A 22226-nucleotide genomic window follows, 5' to 3' on the forward strand; every position below is an offset into this window, starting at 1 on the left:
CATAGAGGTTTATTCAGCATTGGTTGATTGTTTAGCGCCATGACTACTAGCAGTGTTCCAGGAGGCACAGAAAACGGGAATGTTACCAGCTTCCACTAGGGAGGCTATCCTAATTCCTTTGCTAAAAACCGGGAGGGATTCATCTGATAGGACAGCTTACCGCCCACTCTCAATGTTAACCACTGACCATAAAATGTTAAGTAGGATCCTTGCGACTCAACTCGTCCCGTACATGGTGCAGCTGGTTCATTGTGATCAAGTGGGTTTTATCCCCACCCGGAATGCATCCACTAATGTGCGCCTGTTACTTTGCGTCTTGGGAGAAGATCAAACTACTGTACCGTCCGCAATGGTCCTTTCGGTAGGTATCGAGAAGGCTTTCGACAGTCTGAAGTGGCCATACTTGTTTCGGGTGATGCGAGTGCTGGGTCTGGGGGGAGGCTTTCGTGGGATGGACAGAGATCCTCTAAAGATCTGCCACAGCACGAGTGCGGACAGGAGCGACGGTTTCCTCTTCCTGTTTAATTGGGCGGGGCTCACAACATGCGTGTCCGCTTTCCCCCCTGTTATTTGCATTGGCCATTGAACCACTGGCCGCACACGCCAGATCGGGGAGACACTATATTGGTCTAGATTAACGCAGAGACATGCAGTATATATTGCTTTATTCATGTTCTTTGCCAACACAGAGGAGGCTCTAGATGGGGCGTCATCTCCACTGCGTGTATTTGGATTGGCCTCAGGACTGCGGGTGAACTGGGCGAAGATTTGCCTATTCCCTGTGGATATATCGATGACGAGCCCTGCACGTGTGGCAGATATCCGGTGGTTACCCCGCGGTCTGCACTACCTCGGAACCAACATCTATCATACACAGAAAGATCTGTTGGAAGGTAATATAGGCAGAGCCTTGAGAGGCATTGAGAGTAGTTTAGCGTTCTGGAGCACTCTGCCGCTTTCAGTACCAGGCAGGATAGCACTCCTAAAAATGGTGGCACTCCCCTGGTTACTGTACCATTTTAGGACGCTGCCGATATGGATAGCGAACTCCTACTTCAAAATGCTCCGCTCTATGGTGGGGGTTTTTTAGTGGGGAAACGGTAGCCGGCGGGTGGCACTGGACACAATGATGCGATTGCGAGGTGAGGGGAGATGGGCGGTTCCAGATTTTGAGCTATACTTCTTGGCAGCTCAACTGCAATGGTTCATCCAAGCAGTGGCCATGGAGTTTGGGGGCCCGGAGGGTGGGTGGATTCCACGCCATGTACTGTCCTTTATTATACTTCAACAGCGACTACATCTTGGGACATTATCCCATGAGGAGCGGACGCTGAGGTTGTGCTGGAACCGGACCCAGAGCAGAGGCGAGATTGCCTGCCCATATGCCCCAGAGATTGCCTTAGGTGTGTGTACTGCACTCCCACATGGGGGAGATTGAACTGCCCTGGCCGCAAGGGAGGAGTTGGGGATACATGTATTGGGAGACCTATAGGAAGATGGCGTTTTATTGCCGTTCCAGGCCTTGCGAGATAGATGCAGCCTACCCAAAGGAGATTTCTTATTGCACTCAGCCCTAGTGTCAGCAATTCACCTACATTGGGGAGGGGGATTGTCGGATCCGCACACATCTATGGCATGTCAGTACGTGGTGATGGCAGCGGGGACCGTCAAACCTATCACGTGCCTATATAGACGAATGGTGAGTGAGGGAACAAAACCACTGAGCCAATTGCAGCGGAATTGGGAGATAGATCTTGATAAGGAGATTCTTGAGACGACATGGACCAAACTAGTCGAGAGAGCGTGGAAGAGCAAGCGCAATGCCAGATTCCAATTGGTTCACTTCTTTATATTGCACAGAGCGTATTTAACCCCAGCTAAGATTGATAGGTATTTTAAAGTGGATACAGCTCAATGCCCGCGCTGCACTTTAGAAGGAGCGGAGTTTCACCAGATGCTGTGGAATTGTCCACAATTGGGAACGTACTGGAGGGAGGTGGTGGACCTGCTCTGCGAGATTACAGAAAGACAGATAGAGCCGGACATGGGTGTGTGCTTCTTACACCGGTTCCCACTAAAACACAAATCATGAGCAAGTTCTTGGACTTGGGCCTGCTGCTAGCTGAAAGGGAGCTCACAATGCATTGGAAATCCAGACAGGGGCCTCTCCTTGTAAGGTGGAGGGCAGAACTGCTTAAATAGGCGACAAGTGAAAACACAGTTCGGTTACAGCAAGCTAGGAGATCTAATAATGAAAGAGCGTTAGAGACTGCGAGGCCTTAGTTGCGCTAATGCATGACCCTGAAGCAGGCTCGGATGGAGACAGAGAGCCAGAAGTACAGATGGGGAGGCACTGAACCATTGAACAATAGGGGAATCACTGATATTCCCATGCGACACAACAGCGCTAACGGGGTAGGGATAGGATGAGCGGACCAGACCGGAAGTTGATGAGTTCTTTAACTTTGAATGTTGCAGAATGTTTCTTTATGTCTGATATACGTCGACCGAACACACCGGTGGCAAGGGGTGGGGAGGGAGGGGAAGTAGGGACTGGTTTAATTTTTTTTATAATTAATGCGAATATCTGTCAATCAACAGTGACTTGGTTTGAAAATGGGCGGTTAGTGACCCCGGATGTGAACATTGATAATTACAAGGAAAAGGAGAAATGGGAAATAGATTAACAATGAGAAATAAGTTACCATTCCGTCGCAGGGTAAGGGGATCGAACACAGTATGTTGAGAGCTGCTGTCATGATGTACATTGACATATTTATATGTAACTTGAATCACCAGATGTTTAATTTAATAAAAATATATTGGGGGGGAAAAATTAGGGTGGGAGAATAGAATGGAGGGGGAAATATTCGGCAAAGACTGAACCTTGTCTGCTTTCGTTTCGACCAGAAACGTGCAGTCAAGGGGGCTTTCATATTGCAGACTCCGGCCAGGCCCATAACAAAGGCCGAATATAAGGGGCCATCAGGCCTCCTTGTGTTCCCCTCTCCTGACTGGGAGCTATCTGAGCCTCACACCCAGGTGTAAATGAAAGGAAGGGGAAACAAAGGCACACAGCTTGCTGTTACCACTTCATAAATACTTGAAGGAGTGTTTTTTATGGTGCTCAAACCCTGTATATAAGAGATGCATGCATTATAAGAATGTCAGATGCCTGTTCTAGTATTTACACAAATAATGCAAATAATACTATTTTGTTTTATTTCTTTAATAGCGCTACTCATCCCAGTGCAGGGTGTCCGAGCGCTTTACATCATCTGTACACATTATTCATTGACAATAAATCCTATAACTCTAATTCGATCTACAAGATGTGTTACATAAGACAGTGAGGGCTACAAGGTGTAGGAGCAGGCCCGGCTCCAGGATTCATGATCTGAGAGGGCCATGAAGAAGCACAGGGTCGCCCTGCATCTCCTAGGTATCTGACAGCTGGGTCTGGACATGCAGGATAGTCTTGGAGGGGGGAGGAGCATTATACCCGACCTACTATCTGGATTGTGCGTACTAGCTGTATTCTATATTTCTGGGGGTACCTATGGGCTTTATCCCTTCTGCTTGCTCCGCCTCACCCGCTTTCACTTTCTGCCTCACAGTCCACTCTCTTTTCTCTACCCTGCTTTCATGCCGCCCTCACAGTCTGCTTCCTTCCACCTCACACTCCTCTTTCTCTTTCGCACCCTCTTACTCTCTACCGCACCCTCCCCTTTCTCTGCCTCATCCTTCTACTCTCCACCTCATCCTATTTTCTCCTTGCCATGACCTCCGCCCTCTCTGCCTCACTCTCTTTCCACCTCACTTCCCTCTTAATCCACCTTGCCACCCTCTCTCTATGGATCAACTGTCTCTCTCCACTTCACCCTTCTCTCTCCACCTCACCCTTCTCTCTCCACCTCACCCTTCTCTCTCCACCTCACCCTTCTTGCTTGTCCTCCGATTCCGCTCACCTCGTGCCCTTCCTCCCCGGTCTTTCCAATCCACCCTTCTTCTCTTCACTGTCTCCTCTCTCATGCATGCTATCTTCCCTCTCTCTGCCTCACCCTCTTCCAATCACCCTATCCTTGCTTTGCTTCACCTTCTCTCTCCACCTTAATCCCATAAGATATTTCAAAATGCAGACTCTGCAAAGTATTAAGCAGATTAGATTTACTGTTAAGTTTCTCCTTGTTCCCAACTTCTTTGATGCAGAGTTAAAAAAAATTATTTACATCAGGGTTGCGTCACCTTTTTAGTACAACCCAGACACAAAATTGTATTTGTTTAATGTTCTAATGCGTTCAAATATCTCAGGATAGACCTGCGAAACGTGTGTGAAGTGATTAGATCTGATGTCACTTCTTGTGATGTCACATCCTGGGAGGTCATGGGTCACTTCCGGTGATGTCTCGCTGTGATGTCACACACCATGATGCCACTTGCATATCACCTAAGTTGGTTAGTACCCCACTTATGTATTTTAGGACTTGTGCTCTACCCTGGCTCCAACACCTCCGCTCCTGCTAGGGCAAGCACTTGGCATGGATTCTCTTCCCCGTGCCCACGTTCAGTCAGTAAAACACCTTTCCTCTCGCTTCCACCTCCTCCACACGCCGTCAATAAAACCATCAATAAAACACCTTTCCTCTCTGTAAAAAGCTGGCTCAATATATGGTGCACACTTATGTAAGTGAAGCACCCTGCACTATTCCCGACAACCCTTTTGGTGATTTCAGTGGTCTTAGACAACCTTAGAAAGCTCTCCAAGTGGTAGCTGTGGAGAGCAGCATTCAGGCTTAGTCCAAAAGGAGAGTAAAGCAGCTTGCTTTACCAGTACTCATCATGTGGTGTAGGTTAGGTGAAAAAGAACAACTCAGTGTAGTTATAAAAATAGGTATTTATTATAATCACTCACATTACAATATCTCCTACCCGGAGATTTAACCACAATACACACAATACTTCAGTAATAGAACACGTAAGTAGCACAAATACACAATGGTCTCCAGGGGGGAGACACAACCATATACTAAGAAAGTGGAATGCGAACCACAACCTAAGCCGAGACTGGACCCAGAAGACGTCGAAGAGCCAGGGACTTAAGAAACCACCCGAGGCAAGTACCCAGGAACCCCATGGAGGTCGTGTGCAGAGTGGGTAAACGACCGCGTGGGTAATGGTAATTAATGATTGCAGTCTTTAAGAAGAAGGACCCTGAGGAAACCCGATGGAAGGTCGGAGAGTCACGCCACCCATGGATACCCCAGGAACCAGGAAACCTACACCAGGGAAGGCAGATGCACAGGTGCGAAGTGACGTCGGACACCCCCATAGACCACAATGGAAAACATCAGTGAAGATGCCGCTGGCGAAGGGTGGAACCCAAAGCTGGATTTGAGATGAGCGGTACATGCTAACAGAGGGGACCGTCTATGCCACTCAGTAGTGACCAGGAGGCACGTAAGAAGAATGCCCACCAATATCGGAAGATCCAGGAGAGTGGACGGTGACCTTGGCGCTGCAGCTGCGCGAACCAGGAGACGCTGTGGAAGACTAGGAGCCATTCACAAGCTGTCCCACGTTGGATGTCGAGAGCCAGGGGGTCAGTGTAAAGCAGGGGCATCACCAAGCCTTGGCAGCCCCACCAAAAGTAGCAGACGAAAAAGGTGCAGCGTCTGGATCAGCAAGTAACCCACCACAAGCAGGTAAGTCAGAGCAGGCCCTGAGCAAGCAGGGAAGCTCACTGGAGCCAAAGAAGACCCTCAAGAGGACCAATAGGACCAGGAGTCACAAGAGAACCTCGAGCAGCTCACCAATGATGAAGGCCCACGGTGCAGGGGCTGCTATGGGGACGAAGATCTTGGTTGCAGGAGATGCTGGAGGCTGGAGCTTCTTATTGCCTGAAGTTCTCTGGACGAGAGAGTCAACCAGCATTGGCAATGGCAAGTCAACGTGGTTCACAGGGGTACTGCTCCAGTTGTTATGATGAGAGGTAATAGCTTCAAACTTTCTGCGAAGACAGTGTAGGCCTCAAAGAAGTTGCAGAACCACCACCTGTGTTGCTGAACCTTTCAGAGCCCGTGGGAGCTCAGTTACAGAAGCTTTGTTGCGGTGCAGATGCAGGGGAGTAACTCCTTCACTCCAAGGGAGATTCCTTCGGATGTCTTGGATGTCCACAGGCCTTGGAGAGAACCTGTATGGAGCACGAGCACAGACGACTGGCAGGACGACGAGACCAGGAGCAGCAGAAGTCTTCCCAGTTGCAGTCTCGGTTTACAAAGCGAAGTCCAACGTTCTCCCTGAACTGGTTCCAACTAGTGGTGCCCTTCAAAGCATTCGGTTGGTGCTGGCAAGCGCCCCCACTCCAGCCCAACACACTAAGTCCTGTTTGCTAGGTGATCACATCTCCTTGTGACAGGAAACATATTGTCCTGCCTTCCCCTGCTCAGCAGCAGGAGGGCCGAATCGTGTCTCTGGTCAGCAGCAGCCATGTTGATTCGTCCAGGTTTAGAGAACTGGTACTGGGAGCATGGAAGAACTCCCGGAGGGGCCCGACATTGCATGGAATCATACCTTGAAACACCTTTGTGCTGTGTTGGGGTATGACTCCAACATGATTCATTGCAAACACGACAGGGTTAGTTACAGCCAGTTTAGCGTTCGCCATCGCGTAATGACGCATGGCCACTCTATGCATCTTGATCGCTGCTGCACTTACAACCCGGAAGAATTGACTCAGAGGGTTGTAGGGGTGTCCTGCTCATGCAGGGTCACCCTCACACTTATAACAGAGCACCCTGCCTTCAGGACTGAAAGGCCTGCCTTAGGGGTGACTTATAGGTTTTAAATTTAGTGATCTCAGATATAAGGAAAACGTATCTGTCGTAAGTGGTGCTAGGACCAGCGTACAGAAGCAGCAATAACAGGCCTGTAGTCTCAGTTTGAGTTATGTTATGTTATTAGAGCTTATAACGCGCACTTATTCCCAAAGGTGTCCTGGCGCTAAGCGCGGTCTTACTAATTACATAGGTGCAATGGCTTATTCAGAGAATAGCCATGTCTTCAGCCCCTTCCTAAAAGGAAGGAGTTCAGTAGCATCCCTAAGATGCAACGGGAAGCTGTTCCAGGCTTTCGCGGCACAAAAGGAAAAGCAGCTGCCGCCCCAGTCGGCTTTTTTCACTCAGGCAACAGTTACTTGTTTTCCTTCCGAGGAGCGCAGCGCTCTTCCAGGGACATACCATTTGAAGCTTCTGCTCAGAAATTCAGGACCACTGCCCGTCAAAGATACAATGCTTTGAACTGTGCACAATTTGTTCCTGGGTGCCAGTGCAATCGACGAAGTCCATCTCTGACTGAGACAAATCTTGGTGTGCCCGTTAGCAGCCTCGCCGCCGCAGTTTGCACAAGCTGGAGTCTGTACAGATTTTTTTTAATATTCAGGTACAGACTGTTTCAATAATCCAGCCGTGACAAAATGAGGGCTGAGACTGCTGTCCTAAAGATGTCGTCGGGAAGGAAATGTTTATTCACATCAGGATTCTAAGAAGGAAGAAGCTCGTTGAGACAACTCCTCTGACCTGAGTGGTCTCTCTTGGGTGGCATAAAACATGCTTCAGCCCATGGAGGGGCCCTGGGGTACCTATGCCCTGGGACCATATACTAGGGACATACAAGGGTACACCAGTAGCCAATCTGGGGGGTACCTAATTAGTCACCATGTCCAATTTAGGGAAGAAGCACAGGGGCTGGGGTCCTGATTAGCAGGATCACAGTTAAACTAGTCAGAAAAACAATGACACTGGCAAAAAGTGGGGGTAACCATGAAAGCAGATCCTACTTTCCAACACTCTCGCTTCCACCTCCTCTGCACACTATCAGCAAAACACCTCTCCTTTCGCCTCCACCTCCTCCTCTTCAGTCAGTATACACGTTTCCTCTGCTTCCACCTCCTCAGGAACCATCATGGTTTTTGAAGTAGGTATGACAACCCTCACCCAACCAGAAAATAAATACATCTCCAAACCGCTATTCCTGTCTGATGGCCTTCGATCCAGCCTTCTGCAAACATTGAATCTACAATGAACGCCTCTGGAGTCTTGAACTGCTTCATCAAACCTTTCTCTTAGTAGGGAATTATTTTTTTCACTTCAGAGAAAATGCATTTCCCTCTTATCCTCCATATATTTTGCTCCAATCATATTTGTTTTTATTTAACTTTACACGCCATCACCCCCCCCCCCCCCCCCCCCATCTATGCCACTTGGTATCCTCAGCTACTGCAAACAGAACTAAGCTCACTGTTGGGCTCAGGCAATAAGGCGGGCTTACTGTCTGCCACCTTTAAAGGGGTAATGTCCCTTTTTTATAAGACTGAGTCAGTGTTAAATTAAAATCAAGTTTTTGAAGCTTAATTATTTTAAATGTTTTTGTTAATTTCGCTTGACCTGCATGATAATCCTATTGAATATTGCATGTCCAAAGAAGAACCTCATGATGGAGAACTAGGATTTGAGGGCTTTTCCTTCCTGCATTGCCTGCCTCCGTTCTGGACCCAATGTTGCCCCCTCCACCTTCAGCCCTGGTCTCTTGCCACAACCACTCCCCACTGCCTCGAAACCGCCCCAGGCTCCATTCGACCCCCCTCAGCCCAGTCCATGCAATGTTCACTCCCAGCCCCTCACTCACCTTTCCAAAGTGGCCTCTTCCAAGCACAGAGACGCAGGAGAAGTCTTCGAGCCGCAGGTGCTTGCTCCTGTGGAGAGGAAACAAATTCATCACCCAGGCAAGAGTTTCCTGACACATGGGTGTGTCCTCCAAGAAAGAAATGTACTCTCCCAACCAGAGGAATGTACCCCACAACCAACCCCAAGGGCAAAGACCCTTCTATTCCCTCAACCACAAGAGTGTAAACACGAGAGTGCCTCCATCACACAGGAGCACTCGGCCAGAGCTCTGCTATTCCATGGAGCCTCAAATCCCCAGCCCTGCAGAACCATATGTCTCACTCTGAACCCTCACTCCCTGGCAGGGGGGAGGGGTCTCTGGAGTCTTCTCGGTTCCAGCCCTGTAAGTCCCTGAACTGTCATACTAAACCCTCACTCACAGACTGGGGGGACCCTGTTGTTTCACTCAAAGCCCTCATTCCCAGCCTTGAGGGTCCCTGCACTCGCACTAAGCCCTCAGTCCCAGCCCTGTAGGCCCATGTTTCACACTAAACCCCCCCCAGTCCCAGCCCTGTAGGGCCCTGTTGTCTCACACTAAACCCCCCCACTCCCAGTCATGTAGGCCCCTTCTGTCTCACACTAACCACCCAGTCCCAGCCCTGTAGGCCCCTGTTATCTCACACCAAGCCCTCAGCCCTGTAGGCCCCTGTTGCCTCACACGAAACCCCCCAGTCTCAGCCCTGTAGGCCCCTGTTGTCTCACACTAAACCCCCCAGTCCCAGCCCTGTAGGCCCCTGTTGTCTCACTCAAAGCCCTCATTCCCAGCCTTGAGGGTCCCTGCACTCACACTAAGCCCTCAGTCCCAGCCATGTAGGCCCCTGTTTCACACTAAACCCCCCAGTCCCAGCCCTGTAGGGCCCTGTTGTCTCACACTAACACCCCAGTCCCAGCCCTGTAGGCCCCTGTTGTCTCACACTAACCACCCAGTCCCAGTCATGTAGGCCCTTTTTGTCTCACACTAACCACCCAGTCCAGCCCAGTAGGCCCCTGTTATCTCACACCAAGCCCTCAGCCCTGTAGGCCCCTGTTGTCTCGCACTAACTCCCCAGTCCCAGCCCTGTAGGCCCCTGTTGTCTCGCACTAAACCCCCCAGTCCCAACCCTGTAGGCTCCTGTTGTCTCACACGAAACCCCCCAGTCTCAGCCCTGTAGGCCCCTGTTGTCTCACACTAACCACCCAGTCCCAGCCCTGTAGGCCCCTGTTATCTCACACTAACCCCCCCAGTCCCAGCCCTGTAGGCCTCTGTTGTCTCACTCAAAGCCCTCATTCCCAGCCTTGGGGGTCCCTGCACTCGCACTAAGCCCTCAGTCCCAGCCCTGTAGGCCCCTGTTGTCTCACACTAAACCCCCCAGTCCCAGTCATGTAGGCCCCTTTTGTCTCACACTAACCACCCAGTCCAGCCCAGTAGGCCCCTGTTATCTCACACCAAGCCCTCAGCCCTGTAGGCCCCTGTTGTCTCGCACTAAACCCCCCAGTCCCAACCCTGTAGGCTCCTGTTGTCTCACACGAAACCCCCCAGTCTCAGCCCTGTAGGCCCCTGTTGTCTCACACTAACCACCCAGTCCCAGCCCTGTAGGCCCCTGTTATCTCACACTAACCCCCCCAGTCCCAGCCCTGTAGGCCTCTGTTGTCTCACTCAAAGCCCTCATTCCCAGCCTTGGGGGTCCCTGCACTCGCACTAAGCCCTCAGTCCCAGCCCTGTAGGCCCCTGTTGTCTCACACTAAACCCCCCAGTCCCAGTCATGTAGGCCCCTTTTGTCTCACACTAACCACCCAGTCCAGCCCAGTAGGCCCCTGTTATCTCACACCAAGCCCTCAGCCCTGTAGGCCCCTGTTGTCTCGCACTAACCCCCCAGTCCCAGCCCTGTAGGCCCCTGTTGTCTCGCACTAAACCCCCCAGTCCCAACCCTGTAGGCTCCTGTTGTCTCACACGAAACCCCCCAGTCTCAGCCCTGTAGGCCCCTGTTGTCTCACACTAACCACCCAGTCCCAGCCCTGTAGGCCCCTGTTATCTCACACCAAGCCCTCAGCCCTGTAGGCCCCTGTTGTCTCACACGAAACCCCCGTCTCAGCCCTGTAGGCACCTGTTGTCTCACACTAAACCCCCCAGTCCCAGCCCTGTAGGCCCCTGTTGTCTCACTCAAAGCCCTCATTCCCAGCCTTGAGGGTCCCTGCACTCACACTAAGCCCTCAGTCCCAGGCATGTAGGCCCCTGTTTCACACTAAACCCCCCAGTCCCAGCCCTGTAGGGCCCTGTTGTCTCACACTAACACCCCAGTCCCAGCCCTGTAGGCCCCTGTTGTCTCACTCAAAGCCCTCATTCCCAGCCTTGAGGGTGCCTGCACTCGCACTAACCCCCCAGTCTCAGCCCTCTAGGGCCCTGTTGTCTCACACTGAGCCCTCCGTCCCAGGGCCCTGCTTGCTGTACCCCAGCCTTGGGTCTCAGATGGGTGCAGACCCCAGCCCTGGTGGTTCCATGACTACAATCCAGTAGTTACCTGTGCTGGGCTTGCTTTTCCAAGGCCTTGGAGCTTGAAATCCCATTCAGCAGAACATGGGGCCTCTTGAAGAGCTGAGAAATGTTACAAATACACAGACATGAATGAGTTCCTTTTTACAGAAACACTGAATACAAGGAGTCAGATATCTGAAGTCAAGATGCCCCCTTCTTTCACTCTCTGAATCTTTCACCCGCATCCCAAAGATACCTCAGGAATATTTATTCTGGATTTTTGCAAAGTTTAACCTGATGAACCTGTGACATTCGTCAAACCATTCTTGGCAGACTGCTGTGCCTGTGAAGACTTTCCTTTCGATATTTGAGATCTACAGCATGCCTGGGGGGACTCTTCCAGACCTGTATTTTACATACACCTAGTGCCGCATCAGAATGAGTGAAGAGGTGGCTGGTCATATGTGTATCCTACACAGCAGCACAGCACACTAATGCTTTGAGACAAGGACACTCTACTGATGCTTCCTGACAAGGATAATTAAACAACAGGGGGTGGTGATGGACAGAGTGTCTGAATTAAGCAGACCACTCTCACCCAGTCAAGAGATCAGGGCTTAATCCAACACCGTTTTTTAGCTCACTGCACCATCCCAGCTCAGAACCTGGCTATATGCAAATTAGTCTGTCCCTGGCCCAGTGTATCATGGGAACAGGGCAAACCAAACTACCAAGCCAATTCTTTCACTGGGAAGGAAACAAGCTACCGGGGACCGGTTTCTGGCATTTCAGCCGTCTTCGGCCCGGCTTGCTTGAATCCTGATGGTGCAATGAGCTAGGGACTCACGTCTGAGTATACCCTTCCACGCTTATGGTGGACAAAATAATTAAACAACAGGGGGTGGTGATGGACAGAGTTTCTCAATTAAGCAGAATACTCTCACCCAGTCAAGAACTGACAAGGATGGCCACAGTCCAGAGAATACGTCATCAGTACCTCAAATGGAGACGAAGCTGGTTTAACTGCATTCTGTGGCATCATTGCGACCTCTCTGCTCCAGTTTTGAGGATACAGTAAAGTCATTTTACTATTACGTTGTGATAAATACCTGAGCATGAGTGTGTACCGCCATTTTTACAGTGTATTGTACACTTAGTCACTTCACTGGGGCGTTCAGCACCAGGCTTGTGCCACACTCGCCACCTGATGTTGAGCGGATTGTTATTTGTTACAGACCTACAGCTCACAACACTGAGGTGAATATCTGGCACCTTTCAAATAAACCTAGTGTGGTGGCGTATACATTACTATAGTGCTCTTATATATCTAGCAGGGAGGTCAACTTTAGTCCTGATGAATGCCACAGTTGTTTGTATAGACTGAAACATGTTGACCCTGCTTGTGGATAGAATTATCCCCCTCTTCACATTTATTCTGCCACTGGGGGATCAATAACATCTCTTTACTCCACCCAGTAGATAGTTTTTAGTCACATACATTATTTTGTTCACCCTCTGCACTCTCGCCTCACACCCAAACACATTACACGTGTGGCACGGCAAAGCATCTACAAATTTAGTCCCCGATAAGCTGCTCAATGAATGGATGGGTAGTCACCTGTACCTCATTCAATCAGATATGTGCCAGGAGGGGCCCGATGATGAAGCATGCCATCTCCTGAGTGGGTAAGAGCTTTCGTCCTTACACACTACAGGCTTTCCTAGGTCAAGCCACCCTTCGAGTGTGCCAGGGCACACACATTACAGACAGATATTTCTTCTGAGCTTAATTGCCTCCAAGGAGGCTGCACTGACTGCCTTTAATCCTCCTGACCTTTTAGTGTGAAATTTTTGTAAACTGCTACAAGCCAGCCAGAATAAGGCTCTGAGCACTTTGGGTGGGTTACAGTGAACAGACACATGCAATGACCGACGAGAACCAGCAGCCAGGTCTGCTGAGGCAGGACAGTGGAGCCTTGGAGAGGAGGTGGCAGTCTCTGGTCCCAATTACGAGGGTCCCGGAGGAAGGGGTCCTTCCTTTCTGATTTGTTGTGTAACCCACTAAAATGCGACCCCATAATGGTCGGAAGGTATCGGGGTGAGGCTGTGGGCTAAGCAGCACCTTTTATGAGCCTTGCCCTAAATTGGGCATAAAGTGTGGATTTTGGGGATCTTAACACCAAAATACGTGTCACAAAACATTTAGTAGGTATTTTCCCCAGTACGTTTTAGCAGGTTTGACTTCCCAAAATGTACCTGAGGAGGGTTGAGGGGCTGTGGTGTTTGCGGTAAAACTTCTAATTTTGGACAATGAGGTAACTGCCGTATATATTGGAATTAGGGGGCACTCATAGGGACCTTTGCACTGAACCCAGCAAGGGCGGTGCTGGTTTCATGTGTCTAAGCAGGAGAGCCTCTGGGTGGCACAATGCATAGATACATAGATCCACTCCTAATGTCAACTCCCCTTGTAGGTGCAGAAGTCGATTCTATCAACCTAGAGTTTTTTTGGCAATTGTGAAAAAAGACAGTATGCATACTGCCCCTATACTGTACCTGGAGCATCAGCCATCACCAAAACAACCTCCCCTTTGTAGGAGAGTAGAATCTGCTTCTTATAGTTACCCCCACTTTTTGCTGATGTTTCACTGTTTTCAACTTAGACTGACTGGGATCCTGCTATCCAGGACCCCAGTCTAGCTGATTTCTCCTCTAAATTGATTGCATGTACTTTAGGGACACTCCAGTTTGGATTTTGGGGTACTATTATAAGTCCCTTGTGTAGGAGAGTAGGGTCTGCTTCCTATGGTCAGCCCCACTTTTTGCTGTGATTTTCTTGTTTTTCTACTTTAGTGCGGCTGTGGGCCTGCTAATCAGACCTACAGCCCAGCTGTTCCCTCTCTAAATTGATACCATGTACTTTAGGTACATACCTGATTGGTTACCGGATCACCCTTGTGAGCCCCTGTATAGTTTACCATAGGTACCCAGGGCATAGGTGCATCCAAGGTCAACCAGGGGCTGCAGCATGTATTATGCCACCCCTGGCTGGCCCTCCAAACAGACACCACAGGCTGATCACTCAGCTTGGGTAAGGTGGTGTAATCACCCCCTTACTTAGATATAGTATATCTATATCTACCTATACATATAGACACATATGCACCTATAAGTCACTCCTACGGTATGTCGTAATTGGCATGGCCGCGTTAGCGATTAGCTGAAACTACACGCTGTCCTCCTTAACTTGGCTATGTACGAAAACGCCATCTTGAATGTTACGGTGGCCATCTTAGACCATAAGCGGCCTCGTGGCCGGAGTGCCCTTTAGTCCGTTGTCCGTTCCATTGACCACTTCAGTCTGCCCAGCAACAGGCTATTTTTAGTACTGGTCAAGCTTGCACATGCGCAGTCCCAACTGACCAGTAAGCCTTTAGGAATGTGCGCCAAACTGACCAGCGGAGTTGTGCCCCCTCCAATGAGCTGGCGGTGTTCCAAAACATGACCATATATGTCTCTAAAATGTGTTCTCACTTGTGCTGCCTATCTTTTATTGCCCCAAAACTGTATATAAATTGGGGTCACACCGATGTTCGGTGTGATACCTCTTGCATTACCGAAGGGTGCTGTTGAGTGTACCACCACCCCATGGGGTCTTAATAAACTTGTTCTTTGCCTTTTACAGTTTCCGTGCCAACAGTTCTTGAGTGTAAGTGGGTTATCTTTGGAGCATGTAGGCCTTGGGAACCCGGATTACTTCAAATTGGCGACCACGAAGGGACTCATCGGCGACTCGGATGCCCGAAGGAGAGGTCGTGACGAAGGCTTGGAAACTCGCCATGGACGCGTGCTGCCACGAGTGACCCGAGTCTTGGCTGCCACGGTGTTTCTTCCTTTCCTTCCGATCTGACCTTCCAGGTGGCGCCGGTCTCCGACTGAGTTTTCGAGTGTCTGCGTTGCTGAGAAAGTGCCGTTTGGCTGATTTGGCTTACAAGACCTTGGCAGTTGGAATCTGGACATTTGAGAATTTGGGTAAGGTTTGTGTTCGGTAAGGTAGTCTTTGGACGCTTACTGAAGTTCTATGATTTGTGATCGGTAAGGTAGTCCTCGGACGCTTGCCGAAGTCCTACGATCTACGTTTTGATTTGAGTTAGCTAACATTGTGATTTTGTGATCTTTGAACTTATATGTGTAGTGCACTTCACATAGGCAGGCATGTAGAGATGTTTCTCTAACTTTGTTTTTTCCTCTGAGCGGCACATCTGTGTGAAGTACTGTAAGTGCCATTTTATATGGTGTCACGCTTTCGTGATACTTTTTGAACATGCCTGTTTTCAGCACACTCCGAGGAATGTGCTGCTTTGGAAATGGTGCCACAATTAGGTTAGCTGAAGCGCAGCCGGCTCCTCCAGAAGGAACACCAAACCGTGAGATGTATATAAAATTTGGCCTTCCCCCTATAATGTACAGCAAATTATGGCATAAGTATACAAAGTCGGATCCTGAATTGCAATGGCCTCTACATGGGTCGTTCGATTTACGTAAAGTACAGTTTGTGGAACAATGTTTGTTTCAACGCAGGTCTAGACAAAATATGTTTGATTGTGTGTGAATGTGGGAGAAAGCGGTGCGTGAGCGAATGAAGCGTGAAGTTGCCTTGGCGGACAAAGAACAGCGCAAGGCTGCTCGGGATAAGGCTTTACAGCTTGAGGAAAAGGAGGCTCAGGAGAAGAAAGAGAGGGAGGAACGGGAACGTAAATTGCAAACGACTGGTCAATTTCCTATCCGTCGACCGCTTTATCCTGTCCTTAATAATGAGACTGATGATTTTTCATTGCTAGATCGGTCACCGCCTCCGTACGTTTCGCCGACTGCTCCAGCTGAAGATCCGGGAGATGATGGGCAGGATAAGTCGGAAAAGAAAGGTGTATCCGCTCTCAGGTTTACTGCGGAGAGGTCCGCACATTTACGTAGTTGGGCTCGTAAAGTGAATAAGAAATGTGTTTCTCAAACTGAATTGATTGCAGAGAAGGGCATGTGGTCGGATCTTGAATTAATGTATTTCTTATCTAGTTTGGCAGATGAAGTTGTTGCAGCATATCGTGAACTTTCAGACACGTTAGAACCTAAATCGTTGTCAGTGTATCGTGAGAATTTGGTTAAAGGTGTATTTGATCTTACAGATGTTGACGACTTATTCACGCAACTGATCCGGCTGCGAGACGAGACGACGAGATTGCGGGAGGAGCGGAAAAGGAGGCAAAAGGAGTCCGAATTGGAGAATAACGGGCAGATTAAGGAGCGTTCTCTCCGTGGTTCAGATAAGAGTTCTGCGTTGCATGTTATGCCTATGCGTGAAGCCGCGCCTTTGTATGTTCCACCTAAAGGGGAAGGTACAGATGACGATAAATTGTCAAAGGATGCGAAAGGGTATTTTGTATATAACTGGGTATACACGCCTTGGAATAGAGCAGATGTTATGGCATTGAAAAATTCTTTACCTGATCTTCGAAAAAATCCGGCGGCATTTTATGAAGGGGTGGAAGGGGCTATTTCGTCTTGTGTGATGACTCTTGTGGATATAGATTTGTTCTTTGGGCTAATTTTACCACCTGATATGTGGAGGCAAATTCGTAAAAATAATGATGAAACAATATTGGGGGGCACATGGAAAGAAATAAATGCTGCCGATTTAGATAGGGAACCGGCGTGTAAGCCTTGTCAGTTAATTCTAGATCTTCCGGCAGCTATCTTGACTAAATTAAAGACGCTTGTTCCCTCTAAAAAGATTGATTGGACCATGTTAACTTCGTGCAAACAGAAACCCGACGAAACGGTTTCAGATTTCTTTACACGTTTTGAAGAGGCATTTCATGATTACAGTGGTCAATCTTTAACAGACGATACGGGTCGGCATTTGTTTGTAGATAAGTATGTGGCTAATCTCCTACCGGAGATTGCAAAGAGATTGAAATCGAGCGAAAGTTCCTGGGCCACGGCGACCCCTGCGTCTTTGTTAACTATGGCGCAGTATTATGAGCGGCAGGAATTGGAGGCTAAAGAAAGTGTTGAGAAAAAGGCGAAGGAATTGAAAACGAAGGTGATGTTGGCGCAGGTTCGGGGAACACAGAATAGAGGGAATGATAGAGGTAGACGAGGTGGAGGAAATACGTCATATGGTCGTACGGACATAGCGGAGGATCAGTGTGCTTATTGTAAGGAGTTCGGGCATTGGGCCGAAGATTGTCCGGTACTTCGTGAGCAACGTGGTCAGCGTGGTCGAGGAGGCGGAAGGTCGAGAGGAGGTTATACGGGAGCAAGAGGTGGTGGAAATGATCGTGGAAGGGCTGAGGAGAGGGGCCGTGGCCAGGATGAGCGAAATACGTTTGATAGACGAAATCAATATCAGATTTCGGAGGGTGAGAATGTGGAGCATCAGGATTATGTGCATGCATAGGACTGCGTAGGATGGGGTAAGGAATCAGTTGAAGTGCCGGTAGATCAGCAGGGTCCATATGTAACAGCGGGTATTCTAGGTTCTACTGATCAATTTCTAGTCGACACAGGAGCTACACGTAGCGCTTTGTCGAAAAACTTGGTTCCGAGGGCTCCCCTGTCTGGCGAAATGATTACATGTGTAGGGTTCGATGGCACACCCTGCCCTAGCCCACTGTCTAAGCCCCTTGCACTATGTCTTGACAAATATTTTAGTTTTGGTCAGTTTTTGTTATCACCCCACACGCCAGATAATATCCTGGGTATTGATTTGCTTAAATATTTTCGAGCCACGATACGTTGCGCTCCTGAGGGAGTGAGGGTTATCCTGAATGATAATTATCCTGACCCCGACAGGTTTTATGCCATCTCAGATATTTCAGCTCTGGCCTCTCTGCCGCATACGTTATGGGCGACCTCAGATACGGATGTGGGAGAGATGCGTATTCCACCAATACACATTACTGTTAAGGAGGGGGCCCCTCTACCACGAGTACCACAGTATAAGATCTCGAGAGAAGGTGAAATTGCATTGACACATATTGTTCAGGATTTGATTTCTGCAGGGGTTGTGGAGGAGGTCCCTTATGTTTGCAACAGCCCTATTCTTCCGATCCTTAAAAGAGATACTGACGACAAAGTCTATCGCTTTATTATTGACTTGCGAGAGATCAACAAATTTGTCATTCCCCAATACCCGGTGGTGTCCGATATTACGACCTTGCTTACGCTGGTCCCACCCACGGCCACCACGTTTAGCGTAATTGATTTAAAGAATGCGTTCTTTTCCATCCCAGTCCATCCTGATAGCAGATACTTGTTTGGCTTCACGTTAAATAATAAATCGTATAAATTTTGTCGTGTTCCCCAAGGTTATACTGAAAGCCCTAGCATCTACAGCCAGGCTTTGAAAAGGCAGCTAGATTCGTTTAAATTGCAGTCTGGCGTTGCTCTCATCCAGTACGTGGATGACCTTCTGCTTGCTGCTGACACTTATGCACAATGTGAAGAAAGTACAATTGCGTTGCTTTCCTTTTTGGCACAGAACAATCATAAGGTTTCGAAAAAGAAGCTCCAATACTGTAGACCCCAGGTGACCTACCTCGGTCATCTGTTGTCTAAGGAGGGGCGTGCATTAACATCTGATCGAATTCAAGCAATTCTAGACACACCAGTCCCCTGCACGCAGAGAGACGTACGTGCCTTCATAGGGTTGACGTCCTTTTGTAGACAATGGATTATGGGTTTTTCACACATTATAAAACCCTTGCTAGCGTTATTGTCCAAAGCTACACCAATGCCCTTAGCATGGACAGATGAATGTCAGAAGGCTTTTGAACAGTTGAGACAGACCCTTTGTTCCGCACCCGTGTTAGGCACACCAGACTACACGAAAATGTTCACATTATACGTGCACGAGAATGATGGGTGCGCGTTGTCAGTGTTAGTGCAACTACACGGGGATAAGCAGAGACCATGTGCATACTTCTCTGCCATCTTGGATCCTGTAGCACGAGGGTTGCCTGGGTGTTTTCGAGCGGTAGCAGCAACAGCAGTTGCCAGACGACAGAGTGAGGGAATAGTGTTATCGCACAAACTGTTGGTGTTAGTTCCTCACGCAGTAGATGCCCTGCTAAACCAAACAAAGATCCAATACCTTACGAGTGCACGGCTAACAGGATATGAGTTGACACTTTTGGCGCCACATATTACACTGAAAAGATGCGCTACTTTGAACCCTGCTACTTTATTGCCCTATCCGGCCGAGGAGGGTCAGGAAGAAAAACATCATGATTGTGTTTTCCTGACCGAGGAACAGACAAAGGGTTGTGTCGATTTACAGGATGTCCCACTTCCAGATGTGGATGGGGAACTGTGGGTTGATGGATCGTGTGTAAGGCTGCCAGATGGTACGACTTCCGCAGCCTATGCGATCACGACACTTAAGACAGTGGTAGAAACAGCTAGGATACCACAAAAATCGGCTCAGGCAGCAGAGCTGATAGCCTTAACAAGAGCCTGCGAATTGAGTACTGGTCTATGTGTGAACATATACACGGACAGCCGGTATGCCTTTGGAGTGGCACATGACTTCGGGCTACTCTGGAGAGAACGTGGGTTTTTGACATCACATGGAGAGCACATTATGCACGGAGAGCTAGTGCGTGATCTCCTAAATGCGCTGCTTGGCCCAAAGAAAGTAGCGATAGTGAAGTGCAGTGCCCACAAAAAGATCACGGATAAAGTGGGCCAAGGAAATGCTTTTGCAGACAGCATAGCAAGACAAACGGCTATGTCCCGAACTAGCTCCCCTATGTACGTGATACAATCGCAGGCTGAGCGATGGAGTGATGCTAGAGCAGAAATATTGGATATTCAAAAGTCAGCTACTGAATCTGAACTTGCGGCATGGGCAGCAGATGGGGTACTAGATGATGAGGGCTGTTGGAGAAGCAAAGACATGGAGAAGTGGAAATTGCCTGCGGCCTACTTGCAGGCGATGGTCCAGATGACACATGGACTGGCGCATGTCGGAGCTCTTGCAATCACTCGGCTTTTAACACGAGTTTGGGAACATCCTGAGATTGCTAACACTGCGAAGAGAGTAGTGCAGACCTGCCTGGTTTGTTTACAGCACAATCCTGGAAAGGGGACCCATACTCCGAAAGGAGGGTTCGTTCCACCTTCTGCACCATTTGAGGTACTCCAAATGGATTACATCCAACTCGAGCGCTGCAACAACCTGAAGTACGTCTTAGTGGTGGTATGTGCCTTTACCAAATGGGTTGAGGCCTTCCCCACGAAAGACAATACGGCTTTGACAACAGCTAAGGTGTTGCTTAAGGAATTCTTTCCTCGCTTTGGAGTTTGTAAATTTCTGTGGAGCGATAATGGGCCTCATTTTGTTGGAAAGATTGTGGAATATGTACTGAAGGGGTTAGGGATTCAGCAGAAGTTCCACGCTGTATTCCACCCTCAGTCAGCAGGTCTGGTCGAGCGGTACAATGCTACGTTGAAGCTTAAACTGGCCAAAATTGTGGCGTCTACATCGTTGAAGTGGCCAGACGCTTTGCCGCTACCACTACTCTCTCTTAGATCAGTACCCCATTCACGAACTGGCCTTACGCCCTATGAGGTGGTGTTTGGGCACCCCATGAATATCTGGGGGGTGCCTAAGCCGCGACTAATACATGATGTGCCTTGTGTTATGATGAACGACTATTTGGCACGATTAACAAGTGATTTACTCTCTATTCATCAACAGGTTCGAGAAGCGCTCCCTGACAACTCTACTGGAGGGCCATGATCTCCGCCCTGGTGACCATGTGATGATTCGGTCGTTTGAGAGAGCAAGCAGTCTGGAGCCCAGGTGGAAGGGCCCCGAACAGGTCCTCCTTGCAACCCGAACCGCTGTACGAGTGACCAACAGACAGCGGTGGGTGCATTCGACACACTGCCGCCGTGTCTCTCCGGATCTGGTGACTCCTGCTGTGCTGACCGACTACAAAGAGATCTTGGATAAAGAAAAGAGCCCAGCTGTGACATCGGCCGAAGTAGAGGGAGCCTTCCCGGACCACGCTGTTGCCGGACGAGAGCGCTACAACTTGCGCCCTCGATAAGAAGATTTTTGTTTTTATGACTGGTTGGTTACCGCTCCAGGTTTGTGAAACGGAAACCGGGAATTCCAAGGGGGGGGGATCAGTTCTGCCAGTGTAGCGACACCTGTCTTGGCCCGGAGAAGAAAACAACGGCTACCTCGGAGTTCAGCACCGTATTTTTCTTTTTTAGGTATACACGCACGTGTATCTGAGACTTTGTGAACAATTTGTGCTATTTGAGATTTTGCACGAACATTTCTGAACTATGGCATCAACAACATCACGAGATAAAAAAGTATTGGGTGCCTTTCTTTTTGTCCTGACTATTGTGGTGATAGCTGTTATAGCCTGGGTAGTTGAACTTGTGGTGCCTGTACGTGAACATTTGCTGCCGACTACCCCGGCTCCGTCTGAACATTTTCATTTTACATTACCCTTTCATGAAGAACGTCATAGACAAACGTATCTAAATAACAGCTTCATTCAGATTCTTCACCACACACATAACATGACTAATACCTCAAACTGTTGGGTGTGCGGGATGTTGCCAGGGCACCAAAAGAGAGGGGGCACCCCACTTATTCCACTCCCGTTTTCACATAATGGATCATGCAACGCCTGGTACACCCTCCTCTTTACTTTGAGATGGCCAACCAAAGGGGGGGTGCTTTTCCGTTTGAATAAAGTATGTTCCCATGACAAGGATGGGTTTCCACGGGCTGAGGGTACTCGATTTGAATGGGAAGAGTACAGGCCCGATAACGTGTCTGCCCCACGTGTGTACAGCAACCAGAGGAATATTAATGTATCAAGTGCACATGTCATTAATGTCATTGCCACAAAAGCCGATTTATGTATCAGAAATAAGGGTTCGATTGCAGTGGGGAAAAGCGAATGTAATACTACTCTCACTTTTGATAGCCCGAATGGCATCTCATTTGTTGCATCACGAAATACGTA

At 49.0% G+C, this 22226-nt stretch overlaps 1 protein-coding gene across 1 annotated transcript in view; it reads right to left on the minus strand.

Moving 5' to 3' along the window:
- PKN3 (protein kinase N3) overlaps nt 1-22226 on the minus strand; it is a 314322-nt gene that overhangs the window by 118223 nt on the left and 173873 nt on the right. Inside the window, exons 13-14 of the mRNA XM_086920604.1 lie at nt 11219-11292; nt 8683-8749 (exon numbers count right to left, since the gene is read on the minus strand). Coding sequence (XP_086776730.1) covers nt 8683-8749; nt 11219-11292 — 141 coding nt within the window. The remainder of the gene's footprint in view (nt 1-8682; nt 8750-11218; nt 11293-22226) is intronic.

The sequence above is a fragment of the Lissotriton vulgaris genome, chromosome 5, assembly GCF_964263255.1.
Source record: "Lissotriton vulgaris chromosome 5, aLisVul1.2, whole genome shotgun sequence".
NCBI classification, from domain to species: Eukaryota; Metazoa; Chordata; class Amphibia; order Caudata; family Salamandridae; genus Lissotriton; species Lissotriton vulgaris.